The 19,156-nt window shown below is 39.4% G+C and overlaps 1 protein-coding gene across 9 annotated transcripts in view; it reads right to left on the bottom strand.

The window, feature by feature from the left end:
* Positions 1–19,156, bottom strand: part of scube2 (signal peptide, CUB domain, EGF-like 2) — a 159,321-nt gene that overhangs the window by 42,633 nt on the left and 97,532 nt on the right. For 7 of the 9 annotated variants that reach the window (XM_072592294.1, XM_072592298.1, XM_072592301.1 and 4 more), the window contains 6 exons: positions 16,178–16,300; positions 15,534–15,650; positions 12,150–12,224; positions 2,279–2,401; positions 816–983; positions 103–306 (listed from right to left, as the gene is read on the bottom strand). In XM_072592294.1, the coding sequence (XP_072448395.1) occupies positions 103–306; positions 816–983; positions 2,279–2,401; positions 12,150–12,224; positions 15,534–15,650; positions 16,178–16,300 (810 nt within the window). The remainder of the gene's footprint in view (positions 1–102; positions 307–815; positions 984–2,278; positions 2,402–12,149; positions 12,225–15,533; positions 15,651–16,177; positions 16,301–19,156) is intronic. The other 2 variants (XM_072592299.1, XM_072592300.1) reach the window with 1 other exon arrangement.

The following is a 19,156-nucleotide window of genomic DNA, read 5'->3' as shown; positions in this document are numbered from 1 at the left end:
CTGGCAGGCAATGAATTCCTAGCCTTTTTAATGAATGGACAAAATATTATCGAGTAGTAAGCGCAAAAACACAAAAACTAGGGCTTAGTGTGTTTTACCCACCACATCTGTTGTTCTGAAGGACCTGACCAGTTCCACATGGTTCATGTAAATCTACTGCTTTTACTGTTTTCTTAGCCACTTCATAGTCAGTTCCAGCTACACGCAGATAGAACTGTTCTCTGTTGATTGACTTCCTCAGTGTTCTAGTTGTTTTGCGAAGCCTTTTCTCAGTCTTCCTTCGTGTGCATCCGAAATCACAAGTTTCTACAAGATAACAGTAGAGCCAATCATACAAACACATGAAATAATAAGTCTACTCAACAGAATCTCTAAACACCTTGACAGGAAAGCACCAAATCGCCACTGACAATATCAACATGCTTTACTTGCATCACTAATTAATTTAAAATACAAGATAAAAATATGGTCAATCAACACCATAGAAATCAGTTGTATACAACAGAGAAATGGAGATATTTCCTTCAGATATGTGAAGACAAATTAACGGTCTTCATCTTTTTTTTTTCTGAATAATGCACCCACGTAAATATTGCATATAAATCTTTAGTTAGCCTGGAAGAATACAAGATCAATCAACAAATAAAACTCAAGTCTTATTGGGATCTGCCTCACCCCAATTGAAGGCTACACCTCTTCTAAAAACAGGAGATACTTTTGTGAAGAACAGAGGAAAGGAGAAAGAAATGATAGAAAATAAATAATACTCTTAAAAAGAAATACATAAATTCACCTTGTGGGTTCTTCAAACAAACCTGTCACTTCCTCTGGTTTCATTTCCACCTCAAATACAGTATAAATGATTGATCCCACGTTTGCCATTGCCTGGTGTTTCCAATTCTCATGACTTCTTTTGAAGGAACTGCATTTCACATTTACAAAGTTCAGCTGACAGTTCTTTGCACGAGGAAAGTTATGCTTTTCTGTGTGTTGACATAAAGACAAAAGAGCAGAATTAGTAAAAATAGGAGGTTTTAATTAATTAAACATACTTAAACATGTGGAAAGTATAAAAGTCTGTGCTGGATTTATTTTTCTAGAACATTTAGGTGGATATTTAAAAATATATGGCTATGAGTACATAACTCTTTAATCATCACTAATTTCAATATCATTTGTTTTAGTTGAACAGTTGCGCCAGAGAGGAAAGGAGGTCATATGCTGATTAAACTGTGTTATGGATCATCATACACACAGTTTTAAAATAAATTTTGTTCACAGAATTTGTATTGCTGGCTAGGTCAGGATTTATTGCCCATCCAGATGTTAGTGAATTTAAATTTCACCATATTACCATGGTGGGGTTTGAACTCATGACCCTAGAACATTGGTCTGGTGTTCTGGATTGCTAGGCCAGTGACATTACCACAACAGTACCAGCTCCTCTATACTGCAGGTACTGACAGTTGCTAGGTTTTGTTCTCCTCAAGAGTGCCAGTCACCTTCATCAATCTGTAAAGCTGTTTTTATTCATGTATGATTCCAAACAGTTAATGTTGACAAGCTATCTAACCTGAGCAAATTAGCCAAGCCCAAGTCTGCACTTGTTAATGTCTAAACTTAGAAGAGATCGCTGGATCAGGACCAGGAACAAAAAACAGCTCTTTTGACTCCTCCCCAAGTCAGGGAAGTTGAAGCCAATTTCAGTATCCCAGTTTACCACAAATGCGATCAACTGGTTTAGCTCAAACCTGGAACCTTCTTCCTGTATGGCTGTTACTTACATGCCAATTGTCGCATAAAGAATTCAAAGGAAATGTTAATTCTGTTAGTTTTGCTATTTAACTGTATAATTTGTACAGCTAATTGTGTCACAACCACCTGATGAAGGAGCGGCTCTCTGAAAACTAGAGCTTCCAAATAAACCTGTTGGACTATAACCTGATGTTGTGTGATTTTAACTGTATGAAAAATGATTGTATTTGATTTTGGCTGAACTAAATTTTAGTTTGAGGACGATTAGTGAAGGCGATGATGGAAGGCACTGACACAATTAACTTTAGTTTGTAAGTTAATAGTTGCCCACAGCAGAATAACACCACAAGTGATCCAAGTTTCAATTATTTTCCTGATTCTCTTGTGAAGAACATGTCAGTTTGCTACTTTAATTCTTCCTGCTGGGACAAAAGCTGAAATTGTGCAAATGGAGCAGTAATACTTCAAGCAATTATTTGCTTTTTTGATTGAACAGCTCAAAATTACTTTCATTTCTATGTACCTGAAGAGATCTGCTTTAGACTGCTGTTAATCTTCTCTTTGATTCGGCTTAGCTCACATCTTCCCGCATTGATTTTAAAACTTGCTGTAGTCTTTACTATTGGCAGGATTGTAGCATTCAATCCTGAAAAGAAAGAGGCAGTATTTCTTCAGAAATTTTAGTATGCAACAGAACACAACATGGATCTGCAGATAAACACTGGTTGCAAGGTCTAATGGATAAGGTGTCTGATTTCAGTGTTAATCGAGGTCCTATTAGAAGATTGCAGGTTTTCTAGTCCTGTTGTAATCATCTTCAAGCAATAAATCCGTTTATTGTGGACTCTTATTGCACAGTGGTAATACCCCTATCTCTAAGCCAGGAGGTCAACTGTCCCAGAGGTGTATAATAACATCCCTGAATGGGTTCGTTAGAAAATAGTTTTTTTGTGCACCAACCACCTTCACACTTATAGAATGCATTTGTATTCATTGCTTGCTTGCACTGCAAACTGAAGGTTTTATCCTTAATTGCACTAATTCACTGGTGGAATTTCACCTCCTTTGCTTTCTAATAAGTTTATCTTAATTCTAATCTTCCTTTGCCTTTTTCATTTTCTATGATTTAACATTGAATTAAATATTCTAATTGATATTTCTCGGCTTATAACGTGTGGGGTACAGCAAGATTCAGTACTTAGATTCTACAATAATGACTGGACTGTACATAAACTATTCACTTTTTCTGATGACACAAAAAGTTAGTTGGTGGGCGGCACGGTGACACAGTGGTTAGTACTGCTGCCTCACAGCGCCAGAGATCCAGGTTCGATTCCTGCCTCAGGCAACTGACTGTGTGGAGTTTTCACATTCTCCCAGTGTCTGCGTGGGTTTCCTCCGGGTGCTCCGGTTTCCTCCCACAGTCCAAAAATGTGCAGGTGAGGTGAATTGGCCATGCTAAATTGCCCGTAGTGTTAGGTGCAAGGGAAAACATAGGGGAATGGGTCTGGGTGGGTGCGCTTCGGCGGTTTGGTGTGGCCTTGTTGGGCCAAAGGCCCTGTTTCCACACTGTAAGTAATCTAATTTAATAAACCTCTGAAAGAATTTCAATAGGGGTCGGTTGAATAGGCAAAAACAAAGCTGGATGATGGAAAGTGGTGAGGTTATCCTTCTCAAATGATGACAGAATTGGAAATGTTTGCATTCAAAAACATGAATGTTCATGTACATGAATCACTGAAGGTTAACAGCCAAAGCTAAGAGCTAGCAAATAGCAAGGATTATGGTATGTTAGCTTTTCGCAGAATCCAAAACTTGTATAATGCAGGAGGAGACCATTCAGCCTAATGTGCCACACACCAGCTCTCCAAATGTGCATCTCACTTAATGCCATTGTCTTGCCTTTTGCACATAATTTTGCACAGTTATTTGAAAAGAAACAATCCATTTCTCTTTTCACCCAGATTTTAGCCACTCGCTATGTGTTTTTTTCTTCCCTCACGTCACTGTTTTAGACATTTTAATTACTTTAAATTAATGCCTTCTCATTTTCAATCCAGTTGTGAGTGGGAACATTATCTCCCTATTTACTCTGTCAGACCTCTCATGTTTTTTGAAGAGGCCTATCAGATTTCCTCTCAATGTTCTCTTGTCCAAGAACAGTCCTAACTTCTCCAACTTATCTTCATAACTAAATTGCCTCATCCCTTGAACCATTCTGTACTTTCTTCAACACCTTCACATCCTTGCTAAAATGCAATACCCAGAACTGGATGTAATACTCCCTCAATGGCCAAACTAAAATCCTAAAGAAGTTTAACATGACCTCCCTGCTCTTCCGTATGCTATGTTCTCATTAATAATGCCCAGAATACTACACACTATTAAGTTCTTTCTCAGCCTGTCCTACCATCTTTAATAACTTACGCATATATACACCCAGGTCCCTCTGTTCCTGAACCTACTTTATAGCTGTACGCAATGAATTGTATTTCTGTGCTCTTCCTATCAAAATGTATCACCTTGTACTTCTCTCAATTGTTATTCATCTGTCAATTATCCACCCACTCTACCAACCCTGATGTTTGAAGTTGTCCTCCTCACAATTTATAATCCTTCCAAGTTCTGAATCATTTATGAATTTTGAAATTGTGCTCTGTACATCAAAGTCTAGATCATTAACATCCTTTTTGATATTATCTTCTGACTACAGCACCCTGCCAAGTTAAACCCTCCCCAGTAGAATTAGCAAAATACTCCACTAGGATTTCAATTCTTCTATTCATGTGCAAACCAGCTGTCTGGTACAGGTTCCATCTTCTCCAGAGTTGGTCCCAATGTCCCAAGAATTTAAAGTTCACTCTCCTGCATAAACTTTCCAGTCATCCATTTGTCTGCTTTATCCTCCTCTATGTTCTCAAGCATGTGGTACTGGGAATAATCCAAAGAATACAACTGTTGAAATCCTACCTGCAATTTCTGCATACCTCCACAAATTCTGACTGCAGCTCCACATCCCTTTTTCACCTATGCTACTGGGTCCCATTGTGGGCCATTACAATTGGCTACTCACCCTCGTTCAAAGTGCTCTGTAGCAACTCCGTGATGTCAGTGACTATCACTCACCTCAGTATTCAGCATTAAATACTGGTTGATGAGCAAGGTGCATTTGGCAACTCCTATATTGCCTGCCTATTCATTTTGACTATCTGAAGTTCATCCATTTCCTCTCATGCTACATAGTGATCACATTATACACATGCTACTCCCACAGCAATTAGCTTCACAATGCATCCCACAGTGACGCCAGACACTGCTGAAGTTCTAAAATCCAGACCTTAAGTTGCTGCAACTGATGACACTTGGAACATAAATAGTTAAATGTTGGGAAATGTCCTGGATTTCCCGGTATAGCAAAGAATATATATTATCGAATTGAAATAACTCTGCTATTCTTTACTTATTAGTTAACCTTACTACTGCTAATAAAATACCTTTACTAATACTAGTAAACTTTGTAACTATTAATGAACATTTAATAGTATTGATAATTCCAAATATTATTCAATACACTTTACTAGTTGCAATATACTCTTACGCACCAAATTCCAATGGGAACAAAATTCAGTATTCACTCAATTTAAGTATTCACACAGTCTTAGTTTCCTAAATGTGTGCCCCTTATTGTCTGTGCAATGTGAAAAACATTCTGCTACAATAGTTAGCATCAACTGAACCAGTTACTTTCAGCTGATTTACAGAAAACCGTCACTACCAGGTAGCCACTGCTTCCTCACATCCAGTACCGTTTAACTGACATGAAGGTCATTTGTTCTATGTTACAGTCTGATTCTTAATCTACATTTAAACTTAATGACAACATACCAACATTTATCACATTCACTAATTTGCTTAGTCTATGGTTCACTGAGACACAGTCTCCTGACTCTCTGTCTCTTTTTGCGATGAAATTGGAGTATAAAAGTAAAAATCTCTTCCTACAATTATGGAGAGCATTAACAAGATCACACTTGGAATATTATGTGCAATTTCAGTCTCTAGGGAAGGAATTAACTGTCCTTCTGTGACTGCAACAAGTGCTAACTCATCTGATTCCTAAACTGAGGGGATTGTCCTTGCGGAGAGATTGGTTAGATGAGGTCTCTATTCCTCAGTGTTCAAAAGAAGTAAAGGCAGTTTAATTAAAACATATACACCATTAAGAAGTTTATCAAGGTAGATGCTGAGAAAATATTTCCTTTAGTCGAGAAATCTGCAACACAATGTCACAGGATAAAGTGTTTGTCATTTAGGACTGAGATAAGGTGATATTTCTCCACTAAAAAGGTTGTGAATCTTTGGAATCTCCACTCTGAAGAGCTGCAAATGCTTAGACATTGAGAATATTCAAGACAAAGGTGAATTCTGAGTCCTACAGGAATTATAGGTGTAGTGATTGTAACAAGGTCAGTCAGGTGGACCTCATAGAATATGAGTTCCCTGATTGGGGCTATTAACCTGATCCAATCAGGAAGCCATGACTGACAGATAAAAACAGAAGTATCAGAGGCTCTGCTCACTCTGAAAGCTGGCTATGAGTTAGCCAGACCACTGCTCACATGTAAGTAAAGGGATACTGTTCTCTATGGTTTATTTCAATGGTGATGAGAGAAAATATACGCTCCTAAAGAAATTCATTCACAACAGTTATCTTTGAGTTCATAAGCATTTCTGGCATCCTGACAGCTTGTGGATCCACAGCTTTTTTGGTTATTAGGAGCCTAACATTTCCTGAGGCACCAGATACTAAATTATTTCAAGAGTTGATGGATTTAGTGAAGGAGTATTACGACCCCAAGTATTCTTGAACTCTGAGATGTTGTTGGTTTTACTTGGCAGTTTGACAACCAGGTGAATCCATGTCAGATTTTTGACGAGGTTAAAACGACTGGCAGAAGCATGTGACTCTTTGGTTTAACCCTTAATGAGATGCTGAGACACCATTTGGTATGTGGGATTAATGATGTAACCATGCAAAACTGCCTGTTAGCTGAAGCTCAGCTGGACTTCAAATGGGCATCGGAACTGGCTTCATCACTAGAAAATGCAGCATGTGGAGCATGGGAGCTACAGGCTATTCCAATGAAAGTGGACATCCTCGCCAAAGTGACCAAGCTAGGGAGAACATCACTACAGTGAAGGTAATTTCATAACCTCACTCAGGACATTTCCTAAACAGAAGGACTCTAGGTCAGCCCACAGCAAAATTCCAAAACAAAACCAAGCCTCAGCCAAATGGTTTAAAATTTTCTTCAGGGCCAGCAAGCTATTGGAGTTGCTGCCGGTATGTGGACTCAGGACAGCAAAAAGAGTGCCACGAGCCTGAACTGAGTAGGAGAACTCATAAGCCGGTATCTAGGAGAGTGCACACCCTGAAAGCCCACCTACATCTGGCTTGGAACAGTTAAATTGCTCAGCAACATCCAAATCAGAACCAAAAATAAGCAATGGTTAAATGGTCATCTGGTTCTAATAAAGGTTAGAACCTTGATATTGGTGCAGCTGTGTCAGTGATTGTAGTAACAGTCTTTAACAAAATTCTGGTCTCCATCTTTTACTTTTGTGTAAGAACTCAGCTAGACTAAGAACCCATAGCGGGGAACCATTAACAGATTAAGGGGACAACTTTAGTTCTGATCTTGTATGAGAAGCATCTGGTTCAGATACCACTAATTGTAGTAAAAAGCTCAGGCCCGAGCCTCATGGGGTGAACTTGGTTGAGAAAAATTCACCTTAATTAGAGTCATAGAGATGTACAGCATGGAAACAGACCCTTCGGTCCAATCCGTCCATGCCGACCAGATAGAAAATGGCTGCCTCAGTGAAGTCCTAATGAAATACCTGGAAGTTTTTCAGGAAGGTCCAGAGACTATCACAGGGACCAAGGTGACCTTGTGTGTTAACCAGGAAGCAATTCCATGAATCTGCAAGTCCTGACCAGTACCCTTTGCTTTACATGCAAAAGTAGAGACAGAAATCAGAAGGCTGGAAAGCTAAGGAAGCTTTCCAGTACAATTTGGGGAACGGACAGCATCTGTTATACGGATTGTGAAGCCTAATGGGTTGGTTCACCTTTGTGGGGATTTCAAACAAACATTAAACTGTTTCCCGCAGCTGGATAAATACCCAATCCCCCTCTCAAAGGACTTATACACAAAGCCAGCAGGGAGCCTGCCTTTTACGACGCTGGACATGAGCCATTTGTACATGCAATTACGGTTAAATGAGGATTCCCAGAAATATGCTATAATTAATACCCATAAGGGTTTGTACCAAAATACAACACTTGCCATATGGGGTAGTTTCAGTCTGTGCCATTTTTCAGTGGAGGAAGGAGAACATTTTTACAAGATCTACCCAAGATTACCATTTATCTGGATGCCACGCTACTAACAGGTAAGATCAGTAGAGAGCACTTAAGAGCTTGGACATAGTCCTTAGATGTTTCTGCCAGTCGGGTGTATGACTTAGAAGGGAAAAGTGTGTTTTCCAGGCACACAAAGTGACCTTGGTAAACTGGTCCAATCAGGGAATCCTGGATGATATGTGAAGTTATTTCAATGGGTATAATGAGTAGCTGCAGCTGAGGTCCAACAGCAGTCGTGATCTTTTTGAATGTCAGAGTTTAAAAGATCCAATGGCCCACTCCAATTTTTGTTTCTTATGCTGTTATATTCCAGCGCTTGTCATTCAGGTCCCAGAGCTTCTGTAGAGAGCACTGACCTGTTTCAGGTTTCTAATAATTGTAAGTTACTTTGTGAAAATCCATAAAGTCTGAGGCAAACATAATTGTAACAAATGGCTAGTGCTATTGCTTGCTGCTGACCTCAAACTATGACCTAATAATGTTGTGCCTCTACCTGATCTGTGCTATATTCTCTAACTTTAATACAGGCTACAAATGGGAAATTAGAAGCTCATCAGGTTTCTGGCCACTGGAAAACATTCAGATGTTGGTTGATAGAGGATAGGATCATAGTTGCTCTTAATGGTCTCCCAGTCAAAGAACCTGCCACACTTGTTGCCAAGCTACACAAGAAGAATGGGCTTTAAATTTATAATTGAAACGTAGCTCTGTAAAAACCTTTTATATCAAAGATTTTAAAAAAGGAAACAAAAAAAACAAACTAAAACAAAAACCAAAATAAAACAACACATATGGACCAAATATTGAACTACAGAAGCAATCACCCCACATCCACAAATGAAGCTGCATTAGAACATTATTCCAATAAGCCACCACACACTGCAGCACAGAGGAACTACGCAGAGCAGGGGAAAATCACCTATACAGTGTATTTAAAAAAAACAGGTACCCAGTGAACACAGTCTTCTGAGCAACAAACTCAAACAAGCAGACATACATCCAGAAACCCTAGCCACTCTCCCCTACATCAAAGACATCTCAGAAATGACTGCCAGACTACTCAGACCCCTTAGCATCATGATAGCCCACAAACCCACTAACATACTAAAACAGCAGCTAATGAACTTGAAAGACCTATACAGACAAGCAAAACTAATGTCATTTACAAAAAACCTTGCAAGAACTGTAACAAACACTACATTGGACAAACAGGCAGAAAACTAGCCACCAGGATACAGGGACATCAACTAGCCACAAAACAACATGATCCACTGGTATCCTTACATACGGATGAAGGACACCACTTCGACTGGGACAACACATCCATCCTAGGACAAGCCAAACAGGGACACACACAAGAATTCCTAGAAGCATGGCAGTCCAATTGGAATTCTGTCAACAAACACATTGACTTGGATCCCATTTACCACCCCTGAGAAAAAGAACAGGAAATAACATCCCCCAAAGGAAATCACATCACCAACTATTGGAAGTGCAAACATATAAATAGAAAGCGAGGTATACCACCAATACTTCATTCAGAGGCTCATTGAAGATGTTACCTAGTATGGTGACGAAACGTCTGAAAATGAACCTTCCAGCTCAGTGAGCAAACAAACATTCACAAAAAACACATTCCAAAAATAATGCTTTTTTGGATTCGCATAAAAATAAATGATTAAATTTTGCTATTAAAATTTGAACTTTAAAAACAAGTTTCTCCATTTTATCAAACCTAATTTGGTAATTTAGACAATAATATGATACACAAGTTTCTTGATTTAAACTGAACATTCACACAGGATTCTAATTACATGACAGTCCCTAATGTTTAAATTAAATGTTCCTGTTTTTTCTGATGATTTGACATTGTTTAACCTTGCTACTGCGGGGTTGCATGCTTTTCTGACCGACAAAGAGATCCATTTTGTAACCTTAACAAAAAACACATTAGTTGTGTATAGCAACTCGGGACATGCTCAACATGCTTCAGATACATTATTAAAATACTAGTTATTTCAGGTGTCAAATGTTCTACCTTTTTTTAGTTGGCCTCACATCTGAATTCCAACAGTTACAAGTCAGGACTGAAGGTGTGGGACCTGAATTGTACGTTTGCTGTATGTCCAGTAACATTCAAACTGAGATGTATTTTGAAGAAGGAAACTTTGACTTGTTTAGCACAGCAGTTGGTCATTGAACAAAACACAATTACTAAATCTTATAGGTCTCATTGATGTTTAAATCTCTGATCACAGCATGGCTGCTAAACTAGTGACATTGTGAAATTGAGATCTTAATTTATTTTCTATGATATGAATACTCTGCAATTGCATCCTTCAATATATTTGTCTGAGCAAAATCTGCTCATATGGAATCCAGTTTGGTGAACTGCATTTCCAATAAGCAAATTTAAACGAGAAGAAATAGATGATGTTATTGTGCATGTGCTGATAATACTCATGCTCACACATGTTTGAACAGTTTAACCTTAGTGATTGGTAAAATAATGGTGAAAAACAAGGAATGCAAGTGGTTTTGATTGGCGTGTGCACTTCATTTTGATGGTTATGCCTTGTTGGTGCTGGCTAAAATGATACATATGGGTGAAAACAGCACAATTGTGAAATAGAAATAACATTTTTGTGGAGAGAGAATTAATTGCAATAACTCCTTAGGCTTAGCAGAAGGACATATACCAATAACAGGCAGATCCCTGAGGCATTCATAGCAAAGAACAAAAAATATCCTACTCTGTTCTGAATGGAGAACAGAGGATGGATCTGCTGGGTCTTGTTGCATGAATCAACCACTCAGCAATCATTCTAAAGAAGTTGAAATATCGCTCACAACTGCTGGACAGAAAGATAACAGCTGCACGAAAGTATGATGATAATCTCATGCTTGAATGATAAACACTGGTGAAACAGAAAGCCTCCAAAGTTTCACACCAAATTGTAGATGATGTTTAAGTATATATAAAGTGCACGGACTGTTAACTGCATTTTATAACTGACATTTTGCACTGAAAATGGTGCATGAAACTAAGATTGCTTCACTATTTCATGTGTAGTTAGTTAGTGATTTCTATTGGACTATACTACTCTGTAATACTACCAACCTAACTCTCCAGTTACAATTAATTAGTAAAAGGTTGTCAATAGTTTTCAAATAACAATATAAATGAAATCCATTCAGACCAGCAAATTTCCTGTGGCATTGCTCATGGTCTGTTATAATAATTAGCTGCTAAATTGGAATCTGACTTCTCCCTTTACAACCACTACTCAACTATTCACTGAAGGGAAGTAATTGGAGCTGCTTGTAAACTCAGCAAGCTGGATTTTTGCTTTGGAGTTGATACCCCTGCAGTGAGTGCATTTCTAGATCCCAAACTCCAGCTGACATGACCTTTTACAAACTGGCCAATTAGTGGTGTCTTACCTAGAGAACCATTAAGAGGATAATAAGAGAGGGATTTTAAAATGCCATCGAAGAACTGCCCATGGTCTACTGCCAGGATGCTTCCTCCATACCTCAGCCATGTTGGCTCCTATGGGAAAAATTCCAGTCAGTCTGAAACCACCTTAATTCCCCCAAAACACCATTTGTGGGTTAGTAGCTCTTACCATCCACCCACACGCTTGAATCCATGTTTATGAAAATAGATTGGAGCCAGGAACACATGGGCAAACTGGAATGTCAGTCTGACAGCAAGCACATGGAAGCAACATTACCTGCAAGTTCCCTCCAAGTTACAACTATCCTGACAAGTAAATGTATCATCATTCTTTCATCTTTGGTAGATCAAAATCCTCAACCCATCTACAAACCAGCACTGTTATACCCACATTACGCTGACAATGTTATAATAAATAATATTATTTTCAGTAATTCCATAATAAGGAATATCAAAATAGGTCTTCAAAGGAGCAAATGATAAGTTATAAATTCTTCTTTCACTCACCCGTACAATGTGGAATATCTAAATGCTGACATTGAGAAGATACACCACATCTAATTGTGTAAGAATCTTCAGATTCTGTCAAATTTAACACATTAAAGAAAATTAGTTCAATTGATAAAACTCTCAAGCAACTTCATAATATAAAATCAGTAGATAATCCTTGACTTTGTATTTATGCATATGAAACACTATTGACAAATATCTAAAAATAATCAGAACTTGTTAACATAAAAAAAGGCATTAATTATGGAGAAATGTCGACTCAACCTCAGTGTAAACAAAAACCAAACTGATAGCAAATACCAACACAATGGGAAAAACATGGGTTTTGAAATAACTCCACAGAGGCCAGTATCCTATCAGCAAGTCACCCTTTATTTACACCTGGAAAATCCTTGACACTGATCCAGCTCAGAGTCAGCTCCCACAGTCAGATTGTCTGACACTCCTGCTTTTATCTAAGCCAAGGCTCCCTTGACTGGAACAGGTTAATAACCACAATCAGGGAATTCATATTCTTTGAGGTCCACCTGGCTGACCTCATTACAATCACAACATGCCTCCCCTCTGAATCGAATAGCATGGACGGGATTTACATGCATTTGGAAAGGCAAGGACTGATTAGGAATAGTCAAATGACATTGTGCATGGAAAGTCATGTCTCACTTAGTTGATTGAGTGTTTTTAAGAGGTGTCAAAGAAGATTGATAAAGGGAGGATGGTTGATGTTACCTATATGGACTTCAGCAAAGCATTCAATGAGGCTCTGCATGGTAGACTGGTTAGTAAGGTTAGATAAGATGGGATGCAGGGGGAACTAATCAACTGGATACAAAATTTGCTGGAAGAAACAAAACAAGGAGTGGTGGTAGAGGGTTGCGTTTTGGACTGGAGGCCTTTGACAAGCGACGTACCACAACGATTGGTGCTGGGTGCACTGCTTTTTGTTATTTAAATAATTTTCATCATTTGGACGTGAACACAGGGGGAATGGTTAATAAGTTTGCTAGATGACACTAAAATGGGTGGTGTAGTGGACAGTGAAGACTATTATCTCAGAGTACAAAAGGATCTTAATCAGATGGGCCAATCAGCCAGGGAGTGGCAAATGGAGTTTAATTTAGAGAAGTGTGAGGTGCTACACTTTAGCAAATCAGGGCAGGACTTATACAATTAATGGGGAGTGTTTCTGAAAAAAAAGAGAGACGTGGGGTGCAGATGCAATATTCCTGAAATGTGGAGTCACAGGGTTATGAATAAGGCATTTGGCACGTTTGCCTTCATTGGTCAGAACGCTGAGTATCGAAGTACGGAAGTAATGTTGCAGCTGTACAGGCCATTGGATAGACCACTTTTTAGAATACTGTGAACAATTCTGATCGCCCTTCTACAGGAAGGATATTGTTAAACTTGAGAGAGTCCAGAGGGGTGAGTTATTGAGAGAGGCTGTAAAGGGTGGGGCTGTTTTCTCCCTGGAACATCGGAAGCTGAGGGGTGACCTTATAGAGGTTTATAAAATCATGAGGGGCATGGATAAGGTGAATACCAAGTTCTTTTTTCCTAGGGTTGGGGAGTCCAAAATAAGAGGGCACAGGTTTAAGGTGACAGAGGAAAGATTTAAAAAGGATTTAAGGGGTAACTTTTTCACACAGAGGTTGGTATGTGCATGGAACAAACTGCCAGAGAAAGTGGAGGAAGCGGGTACAATTACAACATTTAAAAGGCATTTGGTTAGGTATATGAACAGGAAAGGTTGAGAGGGATATGGGCCAAATGCTGGCAAATGATTGGGTTGTCTGGTCAGTGCAGACAAATTGGACCAAAGGATCTGTTTCTGTACTGTGTGACTCTAAATGATATGACTGCCAGCTTGTCACTTGACAACTGGCAAACTGACAAGCGAAAGAACAGCAAAGGAAAACAGAAAGATCTTAAACTGTATTAACAGATTAATTTACTCAATAAAGTCTTCATTGTACAAAATCAAAAGGTTATCTGTCTGAGATCCAGAGCTAACCATTTAAATGATGGCTTTCATTTGTTGGAGGAGAACTCAGCCATCTGTTTAGCTGCTTGAAAGCTTTGACAGATGTTCAATCTTTTAATTGCCTTCAAATGTACTGATGGATTTCATATTGCAAAGTTGGTTTACACAGCTGTCCAGGGGAATAGATTTGTTGGCTTGGCTGGCTTCCAAAATACTAAGGAATTATGTACGACAAGTTTGTCTAAACAGTTGTATTGAGAAATGAGCATTTGATGGCTTTGACAGATTTACAAGTGTGTGAAGAGCATATGAATGGTTTTTCAAATGCTTGTTCATCTGATGCTTGTTTATTTGGACAGATGCATACAAAGTAGATAGCAAGTGACTGTATTAAGGGGTTTATGGAGGTAAATGAACAGGGTAGGGGATTGAAGTGAGGAGGGGTTAAAGATCAGGTAAAGGGACATGAAGGATGGTGGGGGCATTAAGCCAGCGTTTCTGTGAACAAAAGCAGCTATTTTAACCTGCTGCCTCAGCCCATGTCTGATTCCAGGCCAGCTCACCTTCCAGATATACAGGTACAGAGGCCCGATCTTGACATCAGGAAATTCACAACTCCTGATTTCCAATTCCTTGATGAAAATCCAGTCTTTCATGAATCATCATGATCATGCAGCAAAATAGATTATTTTGTTTTCTTTAAAGCAAAATGTATTCCATGCTGTATTTAAGAGTGGCAGTCTGGTGCAGGTTTATTAACACAGTAGAAAATGGGTATATCAGAAAAATGAGCATTTTAATAAGATTGTCCAATCTTCCATCCACGAGTAATTTGATTTAACATCACTAATAATTACTGAAAAACTATATTGAAACATTTTATAGTTTTGTTACCATAAATAAAGCAATTTATGAACAAAAGAACATTTAAAACATATCTGCGCATCTTTGAAAATTATTACAGTTGGCAGTTGGCAGCATATAGATTTGACTTGAGAGTTTTAAGTTTTAATGATTTTCCAGGCATTACGAACCTGGACATAAACGATAAATGAAATGAAAATTTAGAGCGTAATTCATTTACATTTAAAATGTATAATTCGTCTTACTGGTTCAGCTAATTTTGTGCTGATTTTGCCAATATTATTGGCAGTCCTCAACAAAAGCTCTAGCCTCTGTCTAACTCTAATTAACATCTTATTATCCCTCCTTACATCCCTCCTTAAACTAGAATAATGAAATTTTCAAAACTACTTTCTATATGGCACTAACTAGCCATCTACCCTCGGTAGTCAGCTGACCTAATAATTGAAAAATATTTTGAGAAGGTGAAGTATGTTGAACTTAAACTATATTGAATAGTGAAAAAAAAACTTGTAACTTATTATTAAACTCACCAGCAGCAAAGTACACATTTGATGGGCAGCTCAGAGAGCACATATCAGCTCCACCTCTTTTACTGCAGTTAAGCAGGGCTTTGGCTGACACTTTAGTTGGTGGGAGCTTCTCTGCTTCTAAAGAGGATAAAAATATGACACACTCATGGAAAAAAAATTAATTGCATGGTTATGACAATTCTGTTTCAACACAATCTTAATACTGCATCCAGATTACGTGAAGAAATATGGTGACAAAATTCATCTTATTTCAACCATCTTCTGCTGCCCAGTAAAGTCAACAAAAAGTAAACTGTAAAGGTTATGAAAATGTCGTGAACACATCATATCATGAACAAACAGTCCAATACATATTTCAAAGGGAAAATACCAAATGCTAAAGAAAGAATAAAACGCTCAGAATAATTGTTGAGAAATGAAGATCACAAGGAAATTAGTGAAAAGTATCTCCTGTTCTCCTCTTGCTACAAGTACTAAACAGATAATAAAAATTACATTAAAAATAAGCATGTTTACAAACTGGAGGATCCACAAATTGGAGGAACAGGTCTGTTTACCTAGCTGTGAACAATCAGGGTCTTCCAAACTTAACGATTTGGTAAATGAAAATGCACAGCAATAATCAGCTTCATACGGTTTCTTACCAACACAGTCTTTCTTGTTCCAGTGTAGTTTATAGCCTGGCCCACAATGACACTTGTAACTTCCGACTGAGTTCATGCATCTGTGCTCACAACCTCCATTGTTTATGCTACACTCGTCAACATCTAAAAATCAAGAACAATGTACTTTCAATCACAAGGGGGAAACTACAATTTTACAACGGCAAAATACAGTTTTATACATGATCTTTTGATGGTTCAAGATGAAAATCACCACACTGCTACGATGGTGAAGTTTAAAGGCATATTGTGATCTCACATGGAGTGGAGATGGGCTGAACTTTCCAGTTCTTAGGCAAGGGTTGTATTAAATGAGATTTGTGGTGCGTCATTCGCCGTGACTCTCAGCAACTGTTCTCATGCAATTTTCTGCTCTTCAGCCCTTTAATTATGTGATTGGCCTCATTGGTGTCCATTGTGTGGAACTGCAATGTGGAAGTGCTTGTCACTGCCAGAACTTTGCAATGTTCAAGCGGCTAGCACCATATTTAAACCTCAGCTTCAGAAACTGCCTTTCATACTGGTGCTAGTTGAGAGGAGAGCAGTGCTGTATCCTGCTGACTGGCAAAAGGAAACCACACCAATAGACCCAGTAAGCCTGGACTGAGACAGTGACCCAGATCCGGGCAGTGTCCTGGATAAAATGCAATGCATCATAGCAGAGCAACAAGGTTAATAATCTTCCGTGAACTGCAAGGACAAGTACCACCATCTCTCTGCTACCTCACACTCATAGTGCCACCATTCCCTCTAACTCTGCCACTGGACCCTCCTCTCACCAATGCTCATGGACTACAACTCTCACCATTACATGCATCGTGTCCACTCAGCTGCTCTCACTCACCCCATCCTTCCAAATTATTAACACTTCCTACACTTTCACTGCCCTCCTCCAATGGTGCCCACGATCACAGATTCTAGTCTTTAACCAATTTGATTCACTCCATGTGTTATCAAGAAATGGTTGGAAGCACTGGAAACTGCAATGGCACAACATTCTGCAATAGTACTGAAGACTTGTAATCCATAACTTTCTGTTCCCCTAACTAAGCAGTTACAATGCTGGCATCTACCTGACAATGTGCAAAATTGCCCAAGTACATCCAATACACAAAACAGGACAGATCCAACCCAGCCAATGACTGCCCTGTCAGTCTATTCTCAATCATCAGTAAAATGATGAAGGTGTCAGCAGTGCTATTGAGCAACAGCCTACTCAGTGATGCCCAGTCTGCATTCCACCAGGGCTACTCAGCTCAATATCATTACTGCCTTGGTTCAAACATGGACAAAAGTGTTGAATCTTAGAGAGAAGGTGAGAGTTATAGCCCTTGACATCAAGGTTGCATTTGACTGAGTGTGGTATCAAGAAGCCCTCACAAAACCAGTGAGAATCAAAGGGCAAACTCTCTGCTAGTTGAAGTCATACCTGGCACATAAGAAGATGGCTGTGGTTATTGGAGGTCAGTCATCTCAGCTCCAGGATATCCCTGTAGGTGTTCCTTAGGGTAGTATCCCAGGAGAAAGTGAGGACTGCAGATGCTGGAGGTCAGAGTCAATAGACAATAGGTGCAGGAGTAGGCCATTCTGCCCTTCGAGCCTACACCACCATTCAATATGATAATGGCTGATCATCCTTAATCAGTATCCTGTTCCTGCCTTATCTCCATAACCCTTGATTCCACTATCCTTGAGAGCTCTATCCAACTCTTTCTTAAATGAATCCAGAGACTGGGCTTCCACTGCCCTCTGGGGCAGAGCATTCCACACAGTGTCAAAATGTGTGGTGATGGAAAAGCACAGCAGGTCAGGCAGCATCTGAGGAGCAGGAGAGTTGATGTTTCGAGCGTAAGCTCTTCATCAGGAATCTTCATCAGTATCCTAGGCCCAATCATCTTCAGCTGCTTTGTCAATGACCTTCCCTCCATCAGAAGATCAGAAACGGGAATGTTCACCAATGTTCAGCAACATTCGCTACTTCAGTAGTCTATGTTCAAATGCAACAAGTTCTAGAAAATATCCAGGCTTGGATTGAAGAATGGCAAGTTAAATTTGTGCTACACAAATGCCAGGGAATGATTATCTCCAATAAGAGACAATCTAAGAACCACCCCTTAACATTCAATGGGTTGTCAAACCTTAATCCCCCAATATCAACATCCTGAGAGTTACCATTGACCAGAAACTCAACTGAACTCACCTATATATACTTTGCCTACAAAAGCAGGTCAGAGGCTAACATTACTGCAGCAAGTAACTTACCGCCTGACTCCCCAAAACTTGTTAATCATCCATAAGGCAAAAACTGGGAGGATGGTGGAATGCTCCTCACTTGCCTGTATGGGTGCAGCTCCAACAACACTCCAGGAGCTTGCCACCATCCAGGACAAAGCAACCTGCTTGATAGGCACGTCCACAAGCATCCACTCCCTCCACCACTGATACTCAGGAGCAGCAGTGTATGTTACCTGAAAGATGAATTGCAGAAACAGCACCTTCTGGGCCCATGACGACTTCTGTCTAGAAAGGCAAGGACAGCAAGACACATGGGAACACCACCATTTGCACATTTCACTCCAAGCCACTCACCATCCTGACTTGGAAATATGTTGCCATCCTTTTCACTGTCATTGAGTCATAATCCTGGAATTTTCTCCCTAATGGCAGTATGGGTCTACCTACAACACGTGGTCTGCAGCACTTTAAGGTGTCAGCTCACTACCACCTTCTCAAGGGCAACTAGGATGAGAAATAAATGCTGGCCAGCTGCCACACCCATGTCTGACTGCAGCCAAGGCATTGTACTTTAAAGTGGACCACACTGAGGCCAAAAGTAATATGCAAGATTGCGCTAGTGCCTGACCTGCACACAGCTTCTACATGCACACATCTCTGAAGGTAAAGGTTCAACCCATCCATCAGCTTTTCAAGAGAGTGCATTGCTATTCAAGGCTATGAGGT

This window comes from Chiloscyllium punctatum, chromosome 22 (assembly GCF_047496795.1).
Source record: "Chiloscyllium punctatum isolate Juve2018m chromosome 22, sChiPun1.3, whole genome shotgun sequence".
Classification (NCBI taxonomy): domain Eukaryota; kingdom Metazoa; phylum Chordata; class Chondrichthyes; order Orectolobiformes; family Hemiscylliidae; genus Chiloscyllium; species Chiloscyllium punctatum.
Note: the sequence above shows the minus strand (reverse complement) of the source record. Positions and strands in the feature narration are given on the sequence as shown.